Source organism: Apis cerana, unplaced genomic scaffold, assembly GCF_029169275.1.
Source record: "Apis cerana isolate GH-2021 unplaced genomic scaffold, AcerK_1.0 Chr0_AcerK, whole genome shotgun sequence".
In the NCBI taxonomy this organism is placed as follows: domain Eukaryota; kingdom Metazoa; phylum Arthropoda; class Insecta; order Hymenoptera; family Apidae; genus Apis; species Apis cerana.
In genome coordinates, this window is record NW_026893558.1 from 2,836,458 (window position 1) to 2,861,002 (window position 24,545).

The 24,545-nt window shown below is 21.9% G+C and overlaps 1 protein-coding gene across 1 annotated transcript; it reads left to right on the top strand.

Annotated features, from left to right (window-relative positions):
• Positions 1–653: 653 nt before the first annotated feature.
• Positions 654–24,041, top strand: LOC133667531 (uncharacterized). Its single transcript, XM_062086804.1, has 5 exons — positions 654–689; positions 7,151–7,390; positions 7,472–7,540; positions 11,517–11,601; positions 23,874–24,041. Exons 1-5 carry the CDS (start codon positions 654–656, stop codon positions 23,957–23,959), a joined length of 516 nt encoding a protein of 171 aa, XP_061942788.1. The 3' UTR covers positions 23,960–24,041.
• The last annotated feature ends 504 nt before the right edge of the window (positions 24,042–24,545 follow it).

Genomic DNA, 24,545 nt, shown 5'->3' on the forward strand with positions numbered 1-24,545 from the left:
TAACTATTTACATAAAAAGAACTAAGAAAAATATGAAAAATAAGTAAATATCAATATGTACATGTGATATTTTTTTTCTTATAAGAAAACAATTTTTTTAAAAATAACGATAAAAAAATATTCTCTTTGTTAAACATGTCATCTCGCTGATACTTTCATACGTTGATTTTTTTTTCTGATTTCCATTTTAATTTATAAAGATTTATATGATTTAAAAAAAATTATATAATTTTTATATCATATTATGTTATTAAATTTATATATTATATAATCATTTTTTATAAGCTTATAATTTATATAATATAATTACATAATTTTGTAAAAATACTATTATTATAGATTTGATTATCAAAATTCAAATATGTATACTTTTAGACGCAATTGAGATATTTAAAACAAAAATTTTAGCATGGATACCAGAAACCCAATATTCTTCGCTATTACCTATCATTATCATTAATGAAATATTTGGTTTACGTGTATTTGAATCTAAAGGACGATTACGATATGGCTGGAGTATAATATACGTTGGTATATGCGTCATTTTATATAGTATATTTTTGAATGCAATAATAAATACAGATTACAAAAATTGGCTCGCATACCAAGAAATTATTTATAAACTAACATCATTTATTAATATTATATGCGTTATGACTTTTATAGTTCTTGGAATGCTGAATACAGAAGTAAGTATTTTTAAAATAATAATAATATACATAATAATTAATTAAATAAAAAAAATATAAATATTAGTAAAAAATTTTGCTTTAATATATTTATTACAGTTTTAATGTCTCGATTATTATTGATTCTAATATATCGTATATCGTTATTCCTAATAATTCTTAGAAATAAAACTTTTTCAAAAAAACAACAAATTTCAAATATATCGAATAAAATGAAATTAATTAAATTAAATTAAGCAAATTAAATTTAATATTTCTTTATCTTTATTTTTTATCCGATTCATATGCATTTCTCTTTCATTTAATTTGCAAAAGTTATTTGTCAAAATGAATATTCAAAATTTTAATTAATATAAGTTATCATATTTCAGAAATATAATATATAATATTATTACTGAGAAATTTTAAAATATATTACATTTTATAGTTATATCATAGTATATCATCTAATAATACTTATTATATTATATTATTAAAACATGACATAATTGAATATATTACTTTTATAAAAAATTATAAATAACGTAGCGTAACTTAATCATTAATATAAAATACTTTTGTCTTATAATTATTTTATTCGTACTAGCATAAATTGAACGTTAAGTTTTTCGCGAAACTCACCGATATTTAAATTACTATTTTTCTTCAATTTTAAAAATTCGATCGACTCAAAGGAGTTTTTTTATGAGATTTGTTTTTAAATTTTTACTTTTTAAGGAAAAATTTCTTTTTTTTTATAATAATAATATTTTAGAAAAAATTGATGTTCGATTTTTTGGTAATTTTCTAGAAAAGAGACTTTCTTTTCAATTTTGATAATTTTTGTATATGTTTTGGATATATTGTAGAAATGAAAATTTTGAAGAATTTTTTTCTATTTATATAATCGTTAGATCTTAGTTTTCAAAATATTTACAAAAAAAGATTGCTATTATATAGAATTTTTTTACACAAGCATACAATTTATTTATTTAAATATTAAATATATAATAAGTAAACTAAATCAGAAATCTACTTTCTTATATATTATGACAGACTTAAAATATTTCAAATTCAACATCTTTGGATTCTGCGGAATATAGAAATAAAATGCAAAATATAATCTTATACGATATTAACTTCAATTCGTTCGTGAGCTATAGCATATAGTAATAAAATTTATTAATAAGTTCTATTTTAAATAGTAACAGTAAAATTCATATGAAAGTTTATATTTATCATTGAATGAATTCTAAAGTTCTATTAATTTTATAAAATTTAAGAATTTTATAAAGTTCCAAAATACATTCTATTAGTTCAATAATTATAATATTTTCTTAGAATAATTCACAAAATCAAAATGTTTTCAGATTAAAAAATCTTTCAATTTTTTTCGAATTTTACCAAGTGTTTGTATCCTCTAAATTCCCTTCATATTCATTTCGCAAGATCATGAGTTTTTGATGTACACATAAACGACTAATGAAACATGGAATCCGGGAAATTGATTCGCAAATGTTTGTAATAATTTTTATCAAATAAGATAATCTCGTTGTCATCGAGATTGGTATAATTAAAAATATATAATTCCAAAAATTTTTTTCTCGAAAATGACACATTCTCAAGCGATATCACTCTATATCTGTTCCGTGTTTTAATAATCGATTGAAATTACGATCAGTTCAATATATATGATATAATGATCAGTTATAATAATAGATATCAAATATGACGTTGATATCGCTATATCATATTTTACTCGTAAATATTCGACGAGATTAATGTTTCAATTTTCGACGACTCTTAGAAGTCAATATCAAATTTTTCAAAAAAGAAAAGTATTTAAAAATACTGAAAAATAATTTTAGAAGGAAAATCTTTTAATTGTACGTATTCTTTATAATATTTACGAATATTCGATATTTAAACATTTTAATAACATATCGTTTCATTATACATTTAATAATAATCAAATCTAGTTAAAAGTCGAACGATGTGGAAAACTATGAGAAAAAAATTCTTCGCTATCATTAACGCCTTATAATTAATATTACAATTCAAAAAAGTTTTTTCAAAAAATTCTCCGTTATTATCGATCGTTGGTCTCTTATTAAGCATAAAATAAAAAATATAATATCGTTAATGAATAATGCTTTTTAAAATTTCAATATCATACATTTTAACGAAGCAACTTCATGTACCATGGTATATTGTTCTCTAGTAAAAAGATCAATTCTATATACTATTCCATATATTATACCGTTAAATGAAATAACGTAAGAAAAAATTAACACATTAGTTTAAATATAACGAGGTGTAAATAAATAACTGATTGTATGATATTAATCGCATGATTTTCAATTAAAAAACGATATTTAGTAAGCGATTTAGATATTAGCGATACGAATGTGATAAATTTATAATAACATCGATACATTCGAAACGTGATTTCAATTTGTTATTTAACTATTGAAAAAGCAAATTGCAATGCTGGTGAAATGTTAAAATGAAATGCCTGAATGTGGTCTAAAATTCCAGGTCTAAAATAATATCAAAATTTTTTAATAATAAGATATAATTTAGGTTTCGTCCGATAGTCAAATTTTACTTATTTCTCTTGGTTTTGAAAATAAAAAAAACAATAGACTTGAATCGGATAAAATTTTAATCTAGAAAATATCTAATTATCGCAATGGCAACGCTGTATAAAATAAAAATCAAAATATATAAGAAATAAATATGTTAATCGTTGAGTCGTACGCTGAATCAACGACTCGTAATTCGATGCAAATATTAAAATGAGCACCGAGTATGAGAATTAGCTTTCTTGAAATAGACATAATGTTATTAGCTGTCAGATGACGATTAATTTCTCATTCATTACACAATTTTTCCAAAAAAAGTCGCAAAAGGAAACGGATATATAAAAGTTATAGCGCGGAAAAATAAATTTGTCAAAATTTCGATTTGAGAAAATGACAGAAGAAATTGATGATTATGAAAGTCTTGGTAAACATAAACGATCGTTTTTATTTTTTTCTGTTATCACGAATTATTATTTTGAAATAACATGTGAGTTATCCGCGATATAATCATTATTTGCAAAAGTGAAATCATAAATTATCACTGAATTTTAAGAAAATATGCTAATGTAATATAGAAAAAATAATATAACATACTAAATATTGCAAATATGTGATTTGTTATTCCAAAAAGTACTTGCAACCTTCCGAGAAAATTAAAAATTTATTAAGCTTAATAATTTCATGATTTTATTTTAAATAAACGCAATAAAACAAATAAACAGTATTTTATAAATTTTATTTTATTTTATAAAATTTTTCTTTCTCATATATAAAATTAATATTGATTTTTCTTTTGAATGATCAATTTTAAAGGCTAAAACAAAAAAATGTATATATTAAAATTTGGGAATTTTATTTATTATGTTTTACCAAATTTGTTTTCAACTTATCGAAAAAGCTTCAACTAATAATTTTATCTTAATTTTTTGTTCGTTTTGATTCCTGGAATCAAAAAATAAAAAATTTCGAACATATCAATAACTTATTATTTTTTTCACTTTTTTAGTATATTTTTATTTTTTTCATCTATATATTTTTCTTCTTTTTCTATTACAGCGTTCAAGAAAAATTATTGCAAAATGTGAACAAATAGATAATATCTTACAATCATTTGGAATTGAAAAAAATTATCGAAAAATTTTTTTTCAACTTATACAAATATTAATTATCTTCGGCATAATAATAATAAGCATTATCTCACTAAATTGGTATTGGTATATTTATACCTATAAATTACGAGAATTCAATTTAATTTTGCTTATATATATACCAATAATAACTACTACATTAGGAATTTTTACTTTTACCATATTTGTAAGGTAAATTATAAACTTAATAATTATGGATTTAAAATTAAATAAATAAATAAATATCATATTTTTGAACTTAAAATCAAATTTCTTTAAAAGTATATGTATATATATATTTCAATAATGTTGAAAAAATAAAAAATGTTAAGAAAAAAACAAGAATTTGAAGAAATTTTCGTAAATCTGAAGAAGAAAAAGAATATTCTCTTAAAATTGTACTTTAAAAGATAAATAGAATAACTACAATAAAATCAATTATATAATTTTAATATTTTTTATTATTTATTTAATATTCAATTAATTCTCTTTTATTTTCAATTATTTGTAATCAAGCGGCAATAAACATTAATTATTTAATAATAGTTTTTTTTCATTTTTATTCGAGTAAATTCTATTCTATTTCTGTATTTTTTTAATTTCTATAGCATAATTAGTTTTTGGTTTCTCGTAAATTATCTTCTCAAAATAAAATTAGATCTTCAATAATATCAAAATTAGGATTTAATGTTAACCATAATAATAATTTTAAATTAATTTAAAATTTCTTAAACGATGATGAAGATCCACTGTTAAAAATTATCGTGTTAAAAAAATAGTACTTTCATCTTTCATCGATGCTATGATTAATCAAATATCCATATTATAATTATCGAATTGATTTAATTTGAAACAAATATCTAAGTCTCGCGAAAAAATAAATTACAATAGAAAAATTAAATATTAGAAGTTTTTATACGATTTTTTTATTTTGTTTCGTGATCAAATCAATAATTTGAATTCTATTCTAATTATTCGATCTTAATTACGATTAAAAATAAAGAAAAATTATCTAAATATTAATTACGAAAATATTAAATTTATATTCTTTATTCTAAAATGTATTTTTGAGAGATTATTCTTTATTTTTAGATTTATAAAAAAAATTTTTTGTTTCTTTAATTATAGAAATACATAAGATATTTTTACCTTTGTTTCATTTTTCTAAAAATTGTAATTTTCTAAAAATATGATTGATTTTATAATTATTGACAACGCATGCTCCGATCATCTGAGATATTATTTGAATTATTGTTAAGTATTTTGCAGGATAAGTTATATAAGATAAATAAGCTTATGAAAGAAGTGCATCAGTTATGTAATACAAATGATATTAATATAAGGTATGAAATACAATCACGTATTGCACGTAAATTTGTAATTCTGATGGATTACTACGATAGAAAATATTTTATTCAATATGTTCTTCAAATTACAAGGTATGTTTGATTTTACAGCAATACCTGGAATTTCCTAATTTTGTAATATTAATTAATAGCTTCGGATATTTTTAATATCTTGATTATCCGTCTCACAAATAATTACATCTTAATAATAATGTAGTAACATCGAGCAAATTAGATATTATAATCAATTTTTTTTTCATTGAAAATGTCATTACTGATATCAAATTTCATCTATGTCCATTATTAAATGTTTTATTGATTTGAACAATATATTTTAAATGTCAATATATTTTTTAAGTACTTTAAAATTTATCTAATTTTCTTTCATATTAAATAAATTATTGGGAAGAATATTAAACGAGATCAATCAATATGTTCTTATCATCTAGATATTTTTAAGAATCATAAAATAATATTAAAAAATAAAATTAAGTATCTTTGAAGATTCAATAAATCGATTAGATATGATATAATATTAAATAAAGTTTGTCGATGAATTTTTAGTATTCCGGAATTCATCTTTTGAATCATGATATATTTAGCGATATCAGTCTTTTACTTGGTTCAATGACTAATGTAAAAACAGATTAATTTATTACAATATTTAATTTATATAATATTACATTACATACTTAATACAACATTACTTAACATATTACGATATTAGTATATAATATTTCTATATAATCTTATTGAATCGTTAATCTTAATGAATAACGTAGTAAATTATTATCATCTTTGTGTAATACTTCTAACAAATATTTAATACTTTAATACGAAAAAGTGAAATTTTAATATCTTTTTCGCTTAACGATGAATTTTTTATAAAAATATTGTCACTACAAATAAAAGATATATAGAAAGATAGAAGAAAAGTAGAAAAATAATATCAACTTTTTAATCAAAATGAACATCATGAGACACGATATATTCTTTATAAAAAATTTTACGAAAAATGTAGTATAATAAATATAAAAATATGAACATGTACGAATATTATCGATATATTAAATTTGTGATATTTTATATCATATTATGATATCATTATATTTATCATGATATTTTTACATGCGACAAATCGAAAATTATGTCCGGGATTACATGTTTTAATCGTATATATATCATTTTTTGATTATAGATACAATAACAATAAATCAGAAAGATTTTTTTATATTTGTTTTCCGAAAGAAAAATTTCATTAAAATTTATAATTTATTTTCTTATGTTATTTAAAATATCTGAAGCTATCCTCTTTTTCTATAACAATTTATCAGATTGAAAAAATAATAATATTAATATTATTTTATTTCCTATTTCTAACTTATTTCTTTTTTTTTATCTATTAAAGGCACATTCATTTCGAGATCCTTAAACTTTCACATGAACATAATCATGCATATACTTATCAAATTCTATTAGACATAATAGTGGAATTTTTATTAGTACTCTGTACACTTTATAATTTATATTTTTATTTAAAATCATTCGACATATCAGAACCTATATTATCAAATATAGGAATTATAGGATTTTTAATATGGACTTTTCTGAATTTAATAAAAATTATTTTTATAAATAATCATTGTACTAATTTGTATCGTGAGGTAAGACTATATTTATTTATATTTATACTATATAAAGAAAAATTAATATAAAAATACGTATATAATACTAGAATTTTATAGGTACAAATAACAGCACATTTACTTCGACAATTGGAAATTTGCTATTTAGATAATTCTATTAGAAATGAGGTAAGATTCATTTATAGGGATTAAATTTGACTTACTTCTGCCAAAGTAATTTTATATTCCTCTCTTTTTATTAATTTTCATAATTTTGATATATATAAAAATAACCATTTTGAGTGTTTTCTTCACACATAATGAGCGAATAGCGTTAATTTTTGAATTATTTATTAAATATCTTTGATATTATATTATTGAATTCTATTTATGCAAGTTTATGTTAATAAATTATTTGTCATTGTCTTTACATTGGTTTATGTAGATGATATGTAAAATTAATTATAAGATCTATTTTCTGATGTAACATAATCTTGAAACTATCCATCAATTAAAAATAGATTTGTTATGAATTTTGCATATAATAATCTTTTTATATATTGCAATATATTTCACGAGTAAAAGTTTCTTATATCAATAGCAGCATTTAAGAAAATTTTATATCTTAAAACAAAAAATATCAATCTGTAAATTAACATTCATTAAAAAAAATCATTTCATAGTATTCTAAAAATGAATTATTCTGTAAATAAATATTCTATTTAAAAAAAAGATGATATTCTCTATATAAGTATTTTAAATAAAATGAATCAAGAGAAAAATATATTTATAATCTATGGTTTTTTTGAAATTTTTCTTTTTTGTAATGAATACTATATGAGATAATAAAAGAAAATTTGAAAATCATAAATCAATTTTGCAATTATTTCTTTAACCTTTTAGTTTTAGATTTAAAAGTATCTGAAGATAAGAAATTATTTTTCAAAGCTGTGACAAATAATTTTTAAACATTATTTGCATGATGCAGTTATGATAATTTATAATTGCACTAATAAATATATAATAATAATAATAAATAATAATATATACAATATATTATATATATTATATTATATATATTATATATACAATATATATAATAAATATATATGTTTATAAAAATATAGGACATTTTGAAAATTGGATATCAAAATAACGAAGATAGTTCATATATATCTAAGATTTAATTTAGTTGTAAGCATTTTAAGTTTGCATTATATAAAATGAAATAGTTGAAGAACAAAAACTCTCAACTAGATGCAGTAGCAATGTCACTTATATATCGCAATATCACTTACATAGAACTTCTCAATAAAAAATAAATGTATATAATATAACTCTTTTAAATGTATATAGAAATGAATATTTCTGAAATTTAGTATAATGTAATATACAATGATCATAAATATTATAATATTACTATGAAATATATTTATCATTAAAAAAATTTTTAAATTTTAAAAATTTTATTATTATCATTAAAATTATGATTTTTATTTATGCAAATTTACATTATTTGTTATTTAACTTATTTAAGATTTATTTCCAACAAATATTCAGTATTCAGTACGATGATTATATAACTCCGTTTACTGAGTAAACAAAAATGTGATACGGTACTATCGCGCATCTTTTGTTTTTTTTTAGTTTATCAGTATTCTATCTAACAAAAAAATTAAAATTAATTTATTATTTCTAATACTTTATGAAACATTTATAATTTATTAATTAAATCTTATCAGACATGTAAGATATTTATTATTTTTTTTTTTTTTTTTTTTTAAAAAACACAAAACTGTTTTTTTCTGTATTTTTTTTTTTATATATTTATATATATGTGTGCAACAAACAAATAAGATATCGAATTAATCAAGTCAAAAAAAAGTAGTCATATTTTTTTTTACGTAAACGTATATGAAGGATATAATTAATCTCTCGACCGTAAATTACAAATTAATGTAACGAAAGTAGAAGAAATAAGGAAATGTATAAAAAGATATATGTATGTTTATTTTTGATTTATTATTTCTTTCAAAAATCTGTTACGATTTTATTAACGGAAAGTTCATTAATTCAGATTATAATTGTGACTATGAACTGCGATTATATATTCTAAATATAAATATTGTCTAGAGATTCTGATTAGGGATTTCTATCGTCTATTTGTGCATCATATATTGTCATTAAAATCGAAAAAATTTAAATCGATAAATTTACATGCAGTTTTATTATATTTATTATTTTATTAGGTGTACAAATAAATTCTTTCTCCTTTTTTTCCAAATTTAAGATTTTATTACGTAAATCGGATACAAGATTACGTCTCGAAGCATTCTTCCTCATTCTCTATAACCTTTTCTCATCCGATGAGTAAATTATAAATTCCTTTCCCGAACAATGACAGCTATTTGCTGGTTACGAAGTCGTTGATACATTTTCGAATATTTTCTTCCTAGTCGAAGTACTTTCCCAACAATTACAGAAAAAAACAATAGTCCGACAGGAGTCAAGTCTGGAGAGTACATATCATGTGGTAGGACTTCCCATTCCATCGCATAAATTGTGTCCCGCATTCCTTTGCGATGGCCGAACATTTGTGTTGCAAAATTACATGTCTTGTTCCTTGTCCTTATAAACAGTTATTTTTGCTCTCGCTGGTTGTATAAATTCATTAATTGATTTTAATAATATTCGGCATTATTGTCGTTCCAAGTAGAAGTAGTTCATAATAGATGATTCCTCAGAAATTTTATCATATAAACAGCAAAACTTTTTGCAATGCAAATCTCGGACGATTCTCCGAGATTAACCTATGATTTCCATCGTTCGAAATTGTCATATAAGACCTTTTTCATCGCCAATAATAATTTTGTGCAGAGAAATTTTCTTTTATGTCGTGAAAACAAGGTAGCAAAAATCTTGAGTTTGTTTTTCTCATTCATTTCGTTTAATTCACATAGAACATGTGGAACTCATCATTCTAACTTTTGATTCTTATCCAATTCTTTCAATCGAAGATATTGTTCGTCCGATGACTCCCAATCTTTCTGCCAATTTTTCTTGCGACTGGATCGGATTTTCGTTAAGTGATTCCTCTGATTCACCATTATCAAACTTCTTCGGTTTATCTAAACGATCGTCATCTTCAAAATTAAAATTTCCGACTTTAAATCTTTCGTACCACTTTTTCTATGTTTTGTAAAATACAGCGTTCTCTTCCAGTGCTGCATAAACTATGACGCGAATGATGCTTCTCCCCTTTCGTCGTATCGTTTGAAATTGTTACGAAAGAAACTTTTAAAGCGCTCGTTAAGACTCTTCTTAAAAACAAAGAAACGCTCTTTTGAATGGTATCAAAAACGGGAAGTAATTCGAATTCACTCAGAAGCTACGATTATAAAAAAAAGAGGGAAAAAACTTATTTGCACATTTAATATTAATTAATAAATTTGTAATTGTATTTAAATTAATTATATTTAATAAATTTGTATCGTGATATTATGATTCGTATCATCGATCGATATTTCGTAATAATATCGTTTATAACGATTGTTGAAAAACATCGATCGAAATACAAATATAAGAAGAGAGTTAATTTCTAAATATCCGATAATAATTTATATATTTATATATTTATATATTCAAATATAACGATCGTGTTGGAAGCTTTGATTCGATTGATCGATCATAATATATATATTTTTTTCTTTTTTTACCGATCTCTTAATCATTATCGATATATGTTAAAATATTACTATTCTATCATTATATACTACTCAAAAAATTATATTTTAATCATAACGTTACAACGATATATATTTTGATTTTTAATCTTTACTAAATTATAAACATTCATATTCGAATATCTTTGAATATGAAACTTCACAGTTTATACATATATATATCGTTGTAATAATCATATATTCAAATATATATATATTATATATTCAAATATATTTTTTTTAATCTTATTTAGAATGTTTATTTTATTTTTTGATCTCGTTCGAACATTCTTTCTCTTCGTTTAGAATATTAGAAAATGCTATATAAATATTTTCAAAGATATTATCATAGCAAAACATATCAAATACAAATTATTCCCGCTAACAGTTTAGGAAATAAAAACATTTAGAGAATAAAAATTAAACATAAACAATAATTTCAGGTGCAACAATTTTCATTACAAGTTCTTCTTCATCCTTCAAAATTTACTGCTGATGGTTACATTCTTAATAATAAATTATCAACGATGGTAAATCGAATAACGTATAATTTAATTATTTATGATTTTAATCTCTCTTTCAGTTTTTTTGGTAATATAATAATTTCTATTATTATATTAATACAAATAAGTTCATTGTTAAAAAAATATTTAATGAAAAAGAACGATGAAAAATGAAATTTTTAGACAAAATTTTTGAAAATTAAAGATTATTATTTCTAAGATTACGATTATTTCATAGTACGTTATTGTAATAAAAAAATTGTTAAGAAAAAAATATTAGAATTTTGACATTTATTTTTTACTTTTTTGGAGATTATAAAACTTTCAAAATTTGGTAATTATTTCGAGAGTTACTCCATCGTGATGCAAAACAAATAATTTTATCGAATTATTCGTATTTGAAAATCAACGATAAATCGATCGATAATGTCATAACGATACAAACGAAGCGTGTTTATTAGAAAAAATAATATTTTTTAGTTCCAAGACTTCATAGGGTCATAGGATTCTCCGTTTACCATCAATCTTTACTTTTATAATACTGTTACGAGTAACGGAGATATAAAGAGTTATTTAAAAAACAAAATTGCAAGATCAGGAAAAGATTCGTAAATTTGTATTTAATCGTTAAATTTCTGATCAAACGATAAATCGCGAAACATATTTATCTTCAAAAATTGTTATTGGAGATGGAAAAACCAACTTATCGATAAAGAATTTCGTATACTACGAAAAGCTGTTATTTCTTTTCGTAGTTTTCCGAGCTTCGATGTATCAACATATCAATCGTAAATGATTTTCAAGTACGCGTTACATGCTTTTTATACTTATCGCTATTTCAAAAGTTTGAGTTCGAGATAGAATCGCGAAAAGAATAACGTAACACGATCCTAAGACGATTATAAACGATCTTTGAATAGTAACAATTTTTTCGAGAAATCGATGTTATATTTAAGACGCATTAAATATATACAATTACATCTTCTATTTATTTTATATTATCAGAACCTCGTTATTTAGCTTATATCCTAATTTAACGATTATAACGATTTACTTACAGACAGAGCAATGACTCTCAATTTTTAAAAACGATCGTATCTATTCCATTTAGCGGAATCGTTAATTGTAAAATGAAAAATTGAATTTAAATAAAGTTCACGTTCGAAATTAAAAAAGAATAATTTTTCATGCGAGGAAATTGAAATAAATCTAATAATCAATTATTATTAAAATTAAAGCTACAATAACTTTATTATTATTAAATTTATTTTTAGAAAGTTTGGGAAAAACGGAATTGGGAAAAGTTAAAGAATAAAGTATAAAATTCTTTGGCGAAATCGACAATGTTCAAACTTGTAATGATCGCGATATTAATCCCATATTTCGTACTTATTACGAATTCAAAAAACATCTAAAATAAATATCTAAAATATTTAAAAATTACCGAAATCAATGATATTTTTTTGTAATTATTTTTAATATTTAAAACATATAACAATATTTGATCAATTAAATATATTTTAATTATAAAAAATTATTTTTATAACGTTACATTAGAGACAAGAAAGTAAACGAATATTTACGAAATCTCGAATATTTACGAAAAGCAGTTCAATGCTTTTAAAATTCTACGATGACGATCTATTCTGCTATTTAAAATCTATTTTAGTAATGATATATTTAGTATCGATTAAAATTTATTATATATGTACATAGAAAAAAATCTTGGAAGATTCGAATGGGATATATAATACTTTATTGAATATTAAACTTTACTAATTATAATTCTTAAATAAATGAATGTTAACATAAAACTATTATAAAGAACCATTATATCTATCAATACTTAGCAGAATATTATGCGCAAAAAATGAAAAAGAAATGACGTTTTGAATTAAAACAGCCGTTTTTTTTTAATTTGGCTTATTAAAATTAAAAATTATAAATATGTCTTATTTATTAAAAATCTTTCATATATAATAATTCCGTAAATCTTTGAATAAAAATTTTAGAAAATACATTTTCGCAGAAATAACGATGTTATATATCATACATCAACATATCTTGGCAATATTTATGATATAATTTAAAAAGTTGTAACACTTGAAGTTATTCGAAATGAAATGAATATGAAATCACGTCTCAGTCGATCAATATGTCATTTTCCGATTAACAATAACGATAAATATTTTAATCAGAGAAATAACAGTAAATATTTTAATTAGAAAAAGATATTGGTAAAAATATTTTAACTTAAATATTTTAAAAAGAAATATGTATATATTTCTATAATGATAAATTATTAATATTTTTTTTTAATTTTATACATATTGAAAGATGATAAATTTTTATTATTAGTTAAGTTTTATTATTAGTGAAACGCTCGTTCAATTAGCGAAAACTAACAATGGCTTGGTAATAATTTATAATCGCTAAACTATAAAAATTATAAAAAAAACTTTGAAATAAGAAAATCTCGGAATTAAGTTTTACTGAAATAAAAATTTAATACGTTCAATTCAATTTTATTACGTTGTCATAATATAGAATTTATTAATAGATTAAAAGAAATACGAGCAAATAGGCATGAGTGGAACAAAAACGAGAAGATAATTTGGATCAAAGTATTTATAGTCACTTGCTTGATTAAAAATAAAGAAAAATTTATTGAATGTAAGGATTAAAAGTACAATTATACATTGAGTTTATTGACCGGGCAGTGAAAATGATAAATAAAAATGTACAGGTTTAGCTGAATAAATATATTTGATTATACGTAATTGTGCGTATCTGTTTATAAAACATCTGTGCATTTTCCGTAGAATGCAATCTTGGCAACAAAATTTTTGGTCCTTAAAAATGATATTCTCGGATTTTAGAATTTTCTTCACTTGATCCACATTCCGACGAGCCATTCGTTTGTGGAGGAGAAAAAACAATTGCGCACATTTGCTCGTCTATAATGATTCTAAATTTCATTACGAAAAACTTACCTTTTCTTTCTCCCACTGCAATAATACTTCCATTCTTCACGAAGTTTGCATTTTTTGTCGTCGGAGTATTGTCGTAGTCTCTTATCAAGAGCCGTCGAAAGAAGATAGAAACTCAGTTCTGGTACGTGAAAAACATTACTGAGGTACTTTCGCACCCTTTCTTTTCTTGAAAACAAGAATGTCGATACTTCCTGATCCAATTGCTTGAATATATTTTCCATCGCCTATCTTAATATTCTCTACCGTGTCAAATTTTTTATATGACGAAAACCATTCGCGACGACATATGCTCAATCACACCCGAATCCATGTGCCATGTGTCACTGGGTGTTTCTAAATTATATTCTACAGATGGCTTCGATCAGCGCCTCTCCTTTCCTTCTTGTATATTTTTCGTTCGATGTTGCTACTTTTCGGTTTCTGCATTCCTTGATCCAATGTTCTGATTTGTGACAATAACGACACACGCCTCTAACATTGCCTTTTTTGAAATTTTTCTTACATTAATGCTTATTGGCAATAAAAGCAATCTTTTTTCCTCAATAGTGAGCCTTGAAATAAGATTTGTGAATGTTTTTTCATTGGGTTGAGTGGATTCTCATGCACTAATAAAGTATTTAAATGACGGAGGTAATGAATATTTTAGTAATATTTTAATAATTATTTGATTTGAAATTTTTTCATGTTTTGCAGCTGATGTGCAAGGTTTTCGAGCTTTACGATGTAAATAGCGATATCATCACCCGGTTCCTTTTGATAACTGTACATTGCTGCAGCAGCATATGTATACTAGTATCGGATTTTTGCTCGTAAACAGATTCTAGTTTTTTCCATATCCTTAGCTGTTTCACAATTGATAATACGCAAAAGTGATTTCTTATCTACCGATGTAAGGATTATATTGAACTGTATTGTCCAGTTTTATCTAGACAGCGCGTGCTCGATTTGTCGCATCATCTTCTGGTACAGGAAAAACTGATTCACAGGAAGAACTGATTCAACTATTTCCCATGCATCGTAGGATTTCAAAGTAACGCGCACTTGAAATTTCCACGAGGCCCAATTTTCCAATCCTTTCAATTTATTAATACGAAGTTTCATTTTTCATCACGATTAGGATTATATTTCACGTTTGCTCAAAGCCGGATAACTAATCCACGTGCTTTTTCAATTTAACTGTAAACTTTACTTAATTATTTATTGTTTCTTTCGTAATCTGGACTCATAATCTGTTAACTAGTGAAAACAATAAATAAAAATATACGTTTAGCTGAATGAATATATTTGATTATACATAATTGCGCGTATCTGTTTACAAAACATTTGAAATATGCGTATAAAATTTTAGCGAACTTTAAATTCTAGAAATGTAAATATATAATTGTCTAAAAATAACAGAGTTATATTTTTTTACAAATACAATTCTGAAAAAAAACATTCTCTTTTTCCATTTATAAGAAAAAAAATTTTTTGTTTCTTCATTTTTTCTTATTTCTTTTGCATATTACATTATGAAAATACATAGAACTTTTTCAATCTTTGTTTTTTATTTTTGTGAAAATTGTAAAAATATGGATAATCACAGGAATCACCCGTATTATAGTAATATATGTATTCGTTTTGGTGGATGTAAGCTAATAGCTGGATACTCGAATATCCTTCGACAGATTCCGTAATAAATGGTATACTTTTTAAAGATGATGGTTACTCGGTCGGAACGTATATTAGGAAGTTGGATTTTTTACAATGTCATAGCAGATAATCGTATTCGACGATTAAAGCACGATTGTTCACGAACTATCTATAATCGTATCCGGCGAACAAATTATGACGTGATCACCGTGAGATTCTATTTGCAAATGAAGTTTGTGCCTTCGAAAAAATCCCTTCTTGGTTTTGATAGTCACAGTTTTCCAACGGGACACGCCAATAATCAATATCCGCCAATCAATAATCAATCGCCAATATCGTGGTCGATGCCCAGTTCGAGATATACAAATTCGAAGAAATTTTGGTGGTGATCTGTGTACAAAGATCTCACGATAAACAGATCGGCGCATGTCTCTTATAAATTTCTTGAACTAAAATAATATTATTTGTATTTGAATCAGTTGCATCTAGAATATATCATCGTTAGGATCGATTCAGTTAGTCTGAAATACATTAGAAATATACAATATAAGTGTCGGCTAAATTCTCAAAGACAGTCTTCTCAGATAACACCGTTCTTTGCTTAAGCTTAATAGAGACTTGTGCGTTAAGAACAAAAAGAGTTTTTTATATGAAAAATGAATAAACTATTTATAAATTTCGCGAATAATAAGTACAATGAATAAGTTTATAATTATTCATAATATTTATCATTCACAATATGTATTTATTTCAATATCATATTATTTGAATTTTTTAAAAATTTTAGAAGATAAATTACATAAAATTAATAAGATTATGAGAGATGTATATCAGTTATCAAGTACAAACAAAATTAATACAAAATATAAGATACAATCACATATTTCATATAAATTCATAATTATAATGGACTTTTATAATAAAAATTATTTTGTTCAACATGTTCTTCAAGTTACAAGATACGTTTGATAATTTCAATGTATAGAATTCTATAGTTTTGTAATATTATATAATTTAATACAGAGAAAAATTTGATAGCCTTAGACAGTGAATAATTTATTTTTAATGTATCGATATTTTTAATGTATTGATTATCTATGTTTAGAAAAAATTGTAAATTAAAAATAAGATTCATATCAAGATAATACATGAGATTTTCTCTACTATGAATCTTTATCGTGAGATTTCCATATCTATACCCCTATTATCTGATTATTCTAATATACGGATGTTCTATTATCCGCACAATGTTTTGTAGCAATGTTTACATAATATAATTATGTATATTATAATAATTATGTATATTAAATGTTTACACAATATAATTAGATTACAACATATAATATATTTAGATGATATAAATACTTTCCTATATTCGGCTAATTAAATATAATCATATCGATTCAGTCTGAAACGGTATCATAATCGCAAATAAACGAAAACATATAGGCGCAACAAGAATGTAATTCTACCCAGTTTGTTACAATAAATTTATGTGATTTAATGATTAAAAAGATATGGAATCTTTAGAAAAAAACTGTTAATTTTGTTAATTTTTACCTGAATAAATAAAGTTTAACGTAAAGAAAAATAATTGTTTTATTATGCGAAAATTCAACTATCCAACCACTTTTAATTATCTCCCTATTAATTCGGATATGGGAATATTACTATATTAGTCTTACTATTAAAATCAATTTCTTACTGAAAATAATATTATTTAACATCAATACTTATAAATTTCACATTATTATAAATATCTTTAAAGTATTATAACATTCATTGTCAATATTTTATTGATTTTATTAATATTAATATTAATTGTAAATATTTCATTCATGTTATGAGATATATAAATTGATAACGAAAATATTAAATGAAGTTTTTCAGACATTTTTAATTTCATTTTAAATTTCAAATATACATAAATATATTTTGAAATTTAATTAAATCAATTGTATTTGATGGACAAAACGGATTTCGATAAATTTACTAAAATTTGTTTTCTAAATCATGACATATTTAATTATACATACTTCCGTATAACTCCATTAATATGAATTCTGATTCTTTTTTTCTTATTTAAAAAATGTTTTTTTTTATTCTATTTGTAATCAAAAAAATTTTGTCTGTTTTTCTAAAGAAAAATTTTATTATTTCAATTTATAAATTTTTTTTTTTTTATAGTGTACTTAAAACTATTTCTAAATTTAATTATCGTATTTAAGACTATTCCTAAGATTATTTCCTTTTTTCTATTAATACCAATATCTTTCTAATTTGATAAAAATAATAATATTATTCTTATTTTATTTTCTATTAATATATTTTTTTTTATTTTTATAAGATATATTCATTTTAAAATCTTTATATTTTCATGTAAACTTAATCAAGCATATGGTTATCAAATTCTATTAAATTTAATAATACAATTTTCATTACTATTGTGTATACTTTATATATATATATTTAATATCATTAAATTTGTCGGAAATGTCGTATGATAAAAAAATTATACGATCTTTAATACTGATCCTTTTATATTCTACAAAAATTATTCTTTTAAATATTCATTGTACTAATTTATCATGAGGTAAGATTATATTTTTTATATTATATATATGTAATACCTATATATGTATGTAATAGATATATAGATCTCTTATGTAATGCTAAAATTTTATAGACAGAAGTAACAGCACGTTTATTTCGAGAATTAAATATTTGTTATTTGGATAATTTCATTAGAGATAAAGTAAGATTCACATTAATGTAGCATTTTTTTATATTAAAATTTATTTTGATTTATGTTTGCCAAAAATTATTTTTATGTTTTTATATCGTTTTGTTTCGTTTTACGGTTTCAGTTTATCGATCCGTTAAAAAGAGTGATTGAAATTGATTTTGAATATAATTTCAATATTTAATTATTTTTTATATAATATTCGCCATGAAAAATAAAAAATTCAAAAATATCACAAAAATTCCGCTTTTAAAGCTTTTATGCTTATTTAAGTTCATTTTATTTTCAGAATGTTTATAAAGTTCTTTTTGTTTATGAGATATTTTTTATATAATATCTCTTTTTTTGTAAATTTTTACGAAATAATATTTTTATAAAATTCTTATTTTTAAAATAAATATTTAATACAAGTGACTTTCGGAATTTTAAAATTTGTACTAAATGCTGCAATATAAAAAAATATTTCAAGAAATATATCGCGATACTAAAAGATCGCTACATACAAGATTGGTACTAAAATCAATTTTTAATAATTTTTAATCAATCAAATAGTTTTAGGATAATATTTGAAATATTGTGAATTTTAAAATTGTAGATTTTTGCAACTTATTTAATATCTAATAATAAAGTTTTTGATAAACGATAAGTGGATCAAAATGAATATATTGAATATCGTATGATTATAGTTTTTCTTCACAGATTTCAACCTTATAAAAAATATTATATAAATTTTTTAATAAAAATATAATATAAAATATGATAAAGCAATATTTTTTTATATATTTTAATACGTATGCAATATATAATATAGTATGAAAAAAAGGAATACTATACCGATTGAGATATGCTATTGCAAATACGTATGGATAAAATTCCATTTTAGACTATCCAAGTTCTTTCGCGAATAATTCGAAAAATAAAATTTGTCAATTTATTTATTCTTACTATTACGAAGATTATTTAAAATAGATGATCGCAAAATAATCAGATCCCCTCTTTAATTTCAATGATTTTTATGTATATTATAAAGAATAAAAATTTAAATAACTTTTTTTATACATAATAAAAAAGTTGGCCTTCATTTTCGAGATACTTACGAAAAATGCTATTATTACATAAAGTTTATTTATTCGCCTATACGTAACAAAATAACGATATATACAATTGATATTTTTTCAATTGTTTATATAAACACATAAAAGTAAGAAAAAACAAAACAAACAAAATATATAATAGATGAACTAATATTATCAATTTTAATATTTATTCATAAAGAATTTAGACATTTCATGAATCTTTCAGATATAACAATATAGAAAATAAATATAGAATAAATAATAGAAATTGCAATTAATAATATTACTAATATTATAAAATAATAAATTAATAAACATGATATTATTATTGTCATTATAATTTCGATCATCGTAATTTCAATTATTTTAATTATTTTGCTGTAATAAGATATAACCCAACTATTATATCATATCGAAATTTGAAAGAGGGAATAATTAGGATCTCAAATATAAAATTTTAAATGCGATTATTCATTAGTTTCCGAGATAAAAATAAAAATCTATGTGTGCACGCATGCGCACGCGCGTGTGTTTGTAATAGTGCATTAATACTTTTGTCTCTTATTTATTATTTCTATAAACACATTAGCTAGCATCCAAAACGTATAATACGTGAATTATAATATGGTTGATGTATCGTAAGTTTAGTTATTACAATTTTTAATCGTTCAAAAGTTATATTTTATACGCAAGCTTACTGATACCAAAGTAGAAAATACAAATAATTATAATGATATTAGTTCATTTATTACACATATTTTGAATATCGACTATCACAATATATTTTTAGAAACAATAAATGAGCGATTATATACCGATGTTTATACCATCACGGATATACAGTCAAAATTTAATGTAATAATAGCAATAATTTATTTTTTTTATTAAATTTTTATTAAATTATTTTTATACTAATATTTGGAAAACTATAAATTTGTAACAATTTAGATTACAATCATTATAATTCTTGATATAATTTTTTGATTTCATGCTATCTTACAGTTCTAATACTAACATTTTAATTCTACATTCTAATACTTTATTTCAATGTTACAAAAATATACTAAGAAATAGCATTAAAATATATTTATTATAGACATTCTTCATAAATCTATAATAAACGAGATGAATATTAACTTCTTTTCTCTTATATTTAACTATATAATATTTTGGTAAAAATTTATTCGATAATATTTTTCAATTTGAAATTTAATTTCTTATATACTTAGTAAACTTTATAAATTCTTTTTTCAATGGATATTTTGTGATATCATTTCTATTAAAAAATTTTTTTATACTTATTTTATATTATTATTTTATATTATTATAATAATAATATTTTATATTATTATTGAATATATTTGTATATTTTTATACATTTTTTTATTTTTATGATTTATATTTATATTTCCTTATGTATTTAATACGTTCACTTTATATTGTTACAGATAATAATTATATTCACATTTGTTGAATATAATGAAAGTAGTTTCAATTTATTTTCATCATACGAATTTTTATTTAAAATATTTATGTTGGAAAATAAAGTTTAATTTGATCTTTTTTTAATATCTTTATGTCTTGCTATACATGCGTACATATAGAGATAAATTTCCAAAAAACCATAGAGCGAAAGTAGGCAAAATAGGAGAAAAGACTGTCGTATCAATATTATTTTTTCATAATATAAATGTTATCATAATTAAAATGTTGTCTATATATTTAATTATTTATTTTTATATTTCTATATTCTATATTCCACAACATTATCTTTCATTACTCATAATTCACAACTTGTTAAATTTTTTCCAATAGTTTGATTAAATCTGCAATTATATATTTAAGAATTATATTTCAATTAAATATATTACTTTTTTTGAGATCTTTTATAAAATATATTTACTATGTACATTTTTTTTGCTATAATTGCTAGAATGTCTTATGTCTTATATAGCTTTGTCTTTAAATTAATTAATAATCAATAATTTTATTAAAAGTTTTATTTTTAATAAAATTTAAATCTTACAGCAGTTTTATAAACCATAATCTTTCTAGACATGCTTCACTTAAAGCAATATATTTTGTTTTGAAAAAATTGTCTATTTTTGGTTAAAGATAAAGCAGTGTATATCTAATCTGTTATATTTTACACTATTTTTACTATATTCGCTGCTTAATTTTCTATTCGATATTCTATCAAATCCATATCTGCAAATTCAATTAATCATTTTTTTTACTGTATTCTAATTTTAATTTATAATCCAATGTACATTTTAGGTATTGTATGACTTTTTTTTATTTTCCGTTAGATCTTTCTATTTAATATTTCCACATTCGTAAATATCTAATTAAATAAAGATTGCAATATACATTAAATTTCCGCTTTGATATTTTGTATTTTATAATGATTTATCCTGGATTTCTTTATAATCAGTATCTATCAATATATAAACATTTTGTTTCTTCTAAATTTTATATTTGCAAAATTTTATGTATTTTCTCCGATATATGTAATAAATTCTATCTTTATCATGAATCTATTTATTAATACTACACTTTATTAATATTAATTAATAATTACATTATAACACATATACATCTTATTATTTTTAATTCATTTGAAATATGTTTATTTCAATTGAAATGTATTTATTTTTATTTCTATTTTCACAATTATTTTTTTTTATTTTGAGATTCTTTTAATTTTTTTTTTTTTTACATATTATTCAAAAAATGTATCATTCTATAATTTTCTTTATTTTTAAATTAATCAAGCAATATAAATGTTTTATATTTCACAAAATATAATTTCTTGATTTTATTATCGAGTCTACGTTCTTCTAGCATCTGTATATATATTCCAAATGTAATATTTTACTCTGGTTTCATCAAATACTCATACTCATCGTATGATGTCTTATTATAATCTGTTTATAAGTTTAAAAGAAAATTTGCCATTATTATTATCTTATTTTAATATTTCTTTATCAATGCACCCAACAAAATCATCTCAATTAGATATTTATTTCATTTCAAATATCACTCTGTTGTCTCATTCTATCGCAATGAATACAACGAGTCTCCTTATTCCTTCATTCTTTAAATAGGTTATCAATTCATATTATATTATATCAATATCATATTATATTATCAATTCATATTATATAATATATTCCTTCCCCTTATTTAAGCCGATAGTTTTTTATTAAATTTTGGTTAAGTTTTTAAAAGGGAATGAAGGAAAAATCAAGGCTCGCGACAGCCTTGCAATAGAATTGATATAGAAATAGAAATTAGAACAAATAGAATTTGACGATGATACAATGCACATCATAAAATAAAAGTTAGAATAATCACAGTAAGCCGCAAAGAGTCAAAATATCACCATTCATTCATTTAAAACTCATATATATATACTCATAATAAACGAATTTATAGTCCTATACGGTAATAGATAGTTCTTCGAGCAATAATATCAATTTAGACTCTCCATTTGTGCAATATTTAAAGTTATTCAACATTTTCGACTTTAACAGATTTTTTTCATAAAAAACATAAATATAAAATATAATACATATAATAATCTCTATTTAAAATTTAAAAAAATAAAGTTAAAAATTTAAAGTTAGTAAGTATTTAAAGTTAATAATTTAAAGTTAAAAAATAAAAATTAATAACAACAATAATTTCAGGTGCAACAATTTTCATTACAACTTCTTCTTCATCCTTTAAAATTTATTGGTGACGGTCATATTGTTAATAATAAATTATCAACATTGACGAGTTAAATAAATATATAATTTGATTATTTATTTACTTAACTTACGAATTTATTTATTTATTCTTTTTTTTTAATTTTTTAGTAGTTTGATGACTTATTTGGTTACATTAGTACAAATAAGTTCGTCGTCAAGTTTGATGAAGTTCTTTGAAGATTAATGATTTGTTACTATTAAAATTATGGTTTATTATTTCTTAAATTTCATAGCATATCATTGTAATTTGTGAATAAGAAAGTAATAAAAAAATTGTTAGAGAAAAAAAATCGATTCGAAGTTCGTTCTTTGTATACTATCTCAAAGATTTTTTAAAATTCAAAACAAGCATAAAAGTTGATATACGAAAATGTTTATTAACTCTTATTCATTAAATTATGAATTTAAGTTTCTGTTGGATTTTTTTTTGTTTCTATTTGCATTATTCATATTATTTCATATAATGAAAATTTAAATAATTGTACATTAACATTGAGATTATTGTAAACGAATATTTTATTATTAGCGATAACATTAAAAAAAATGAACAATTAAATTTATGATTCATGATCTCAAAATATAAAATAGAAAAAAAAATCACATTGAATTCATCCTTAACACGAAAAATTGAGAATTATATAAAATATAATCGCAAAGATATTTACAAATGACATTATAATATGAGTGACAATATTCTAAGGCTAGGTTAGGCTAGGTTAGGCTAGGTTAGGCTAGGTTAGGCTAGGTTAGGCTAGGTTAGGCTAGGTTAG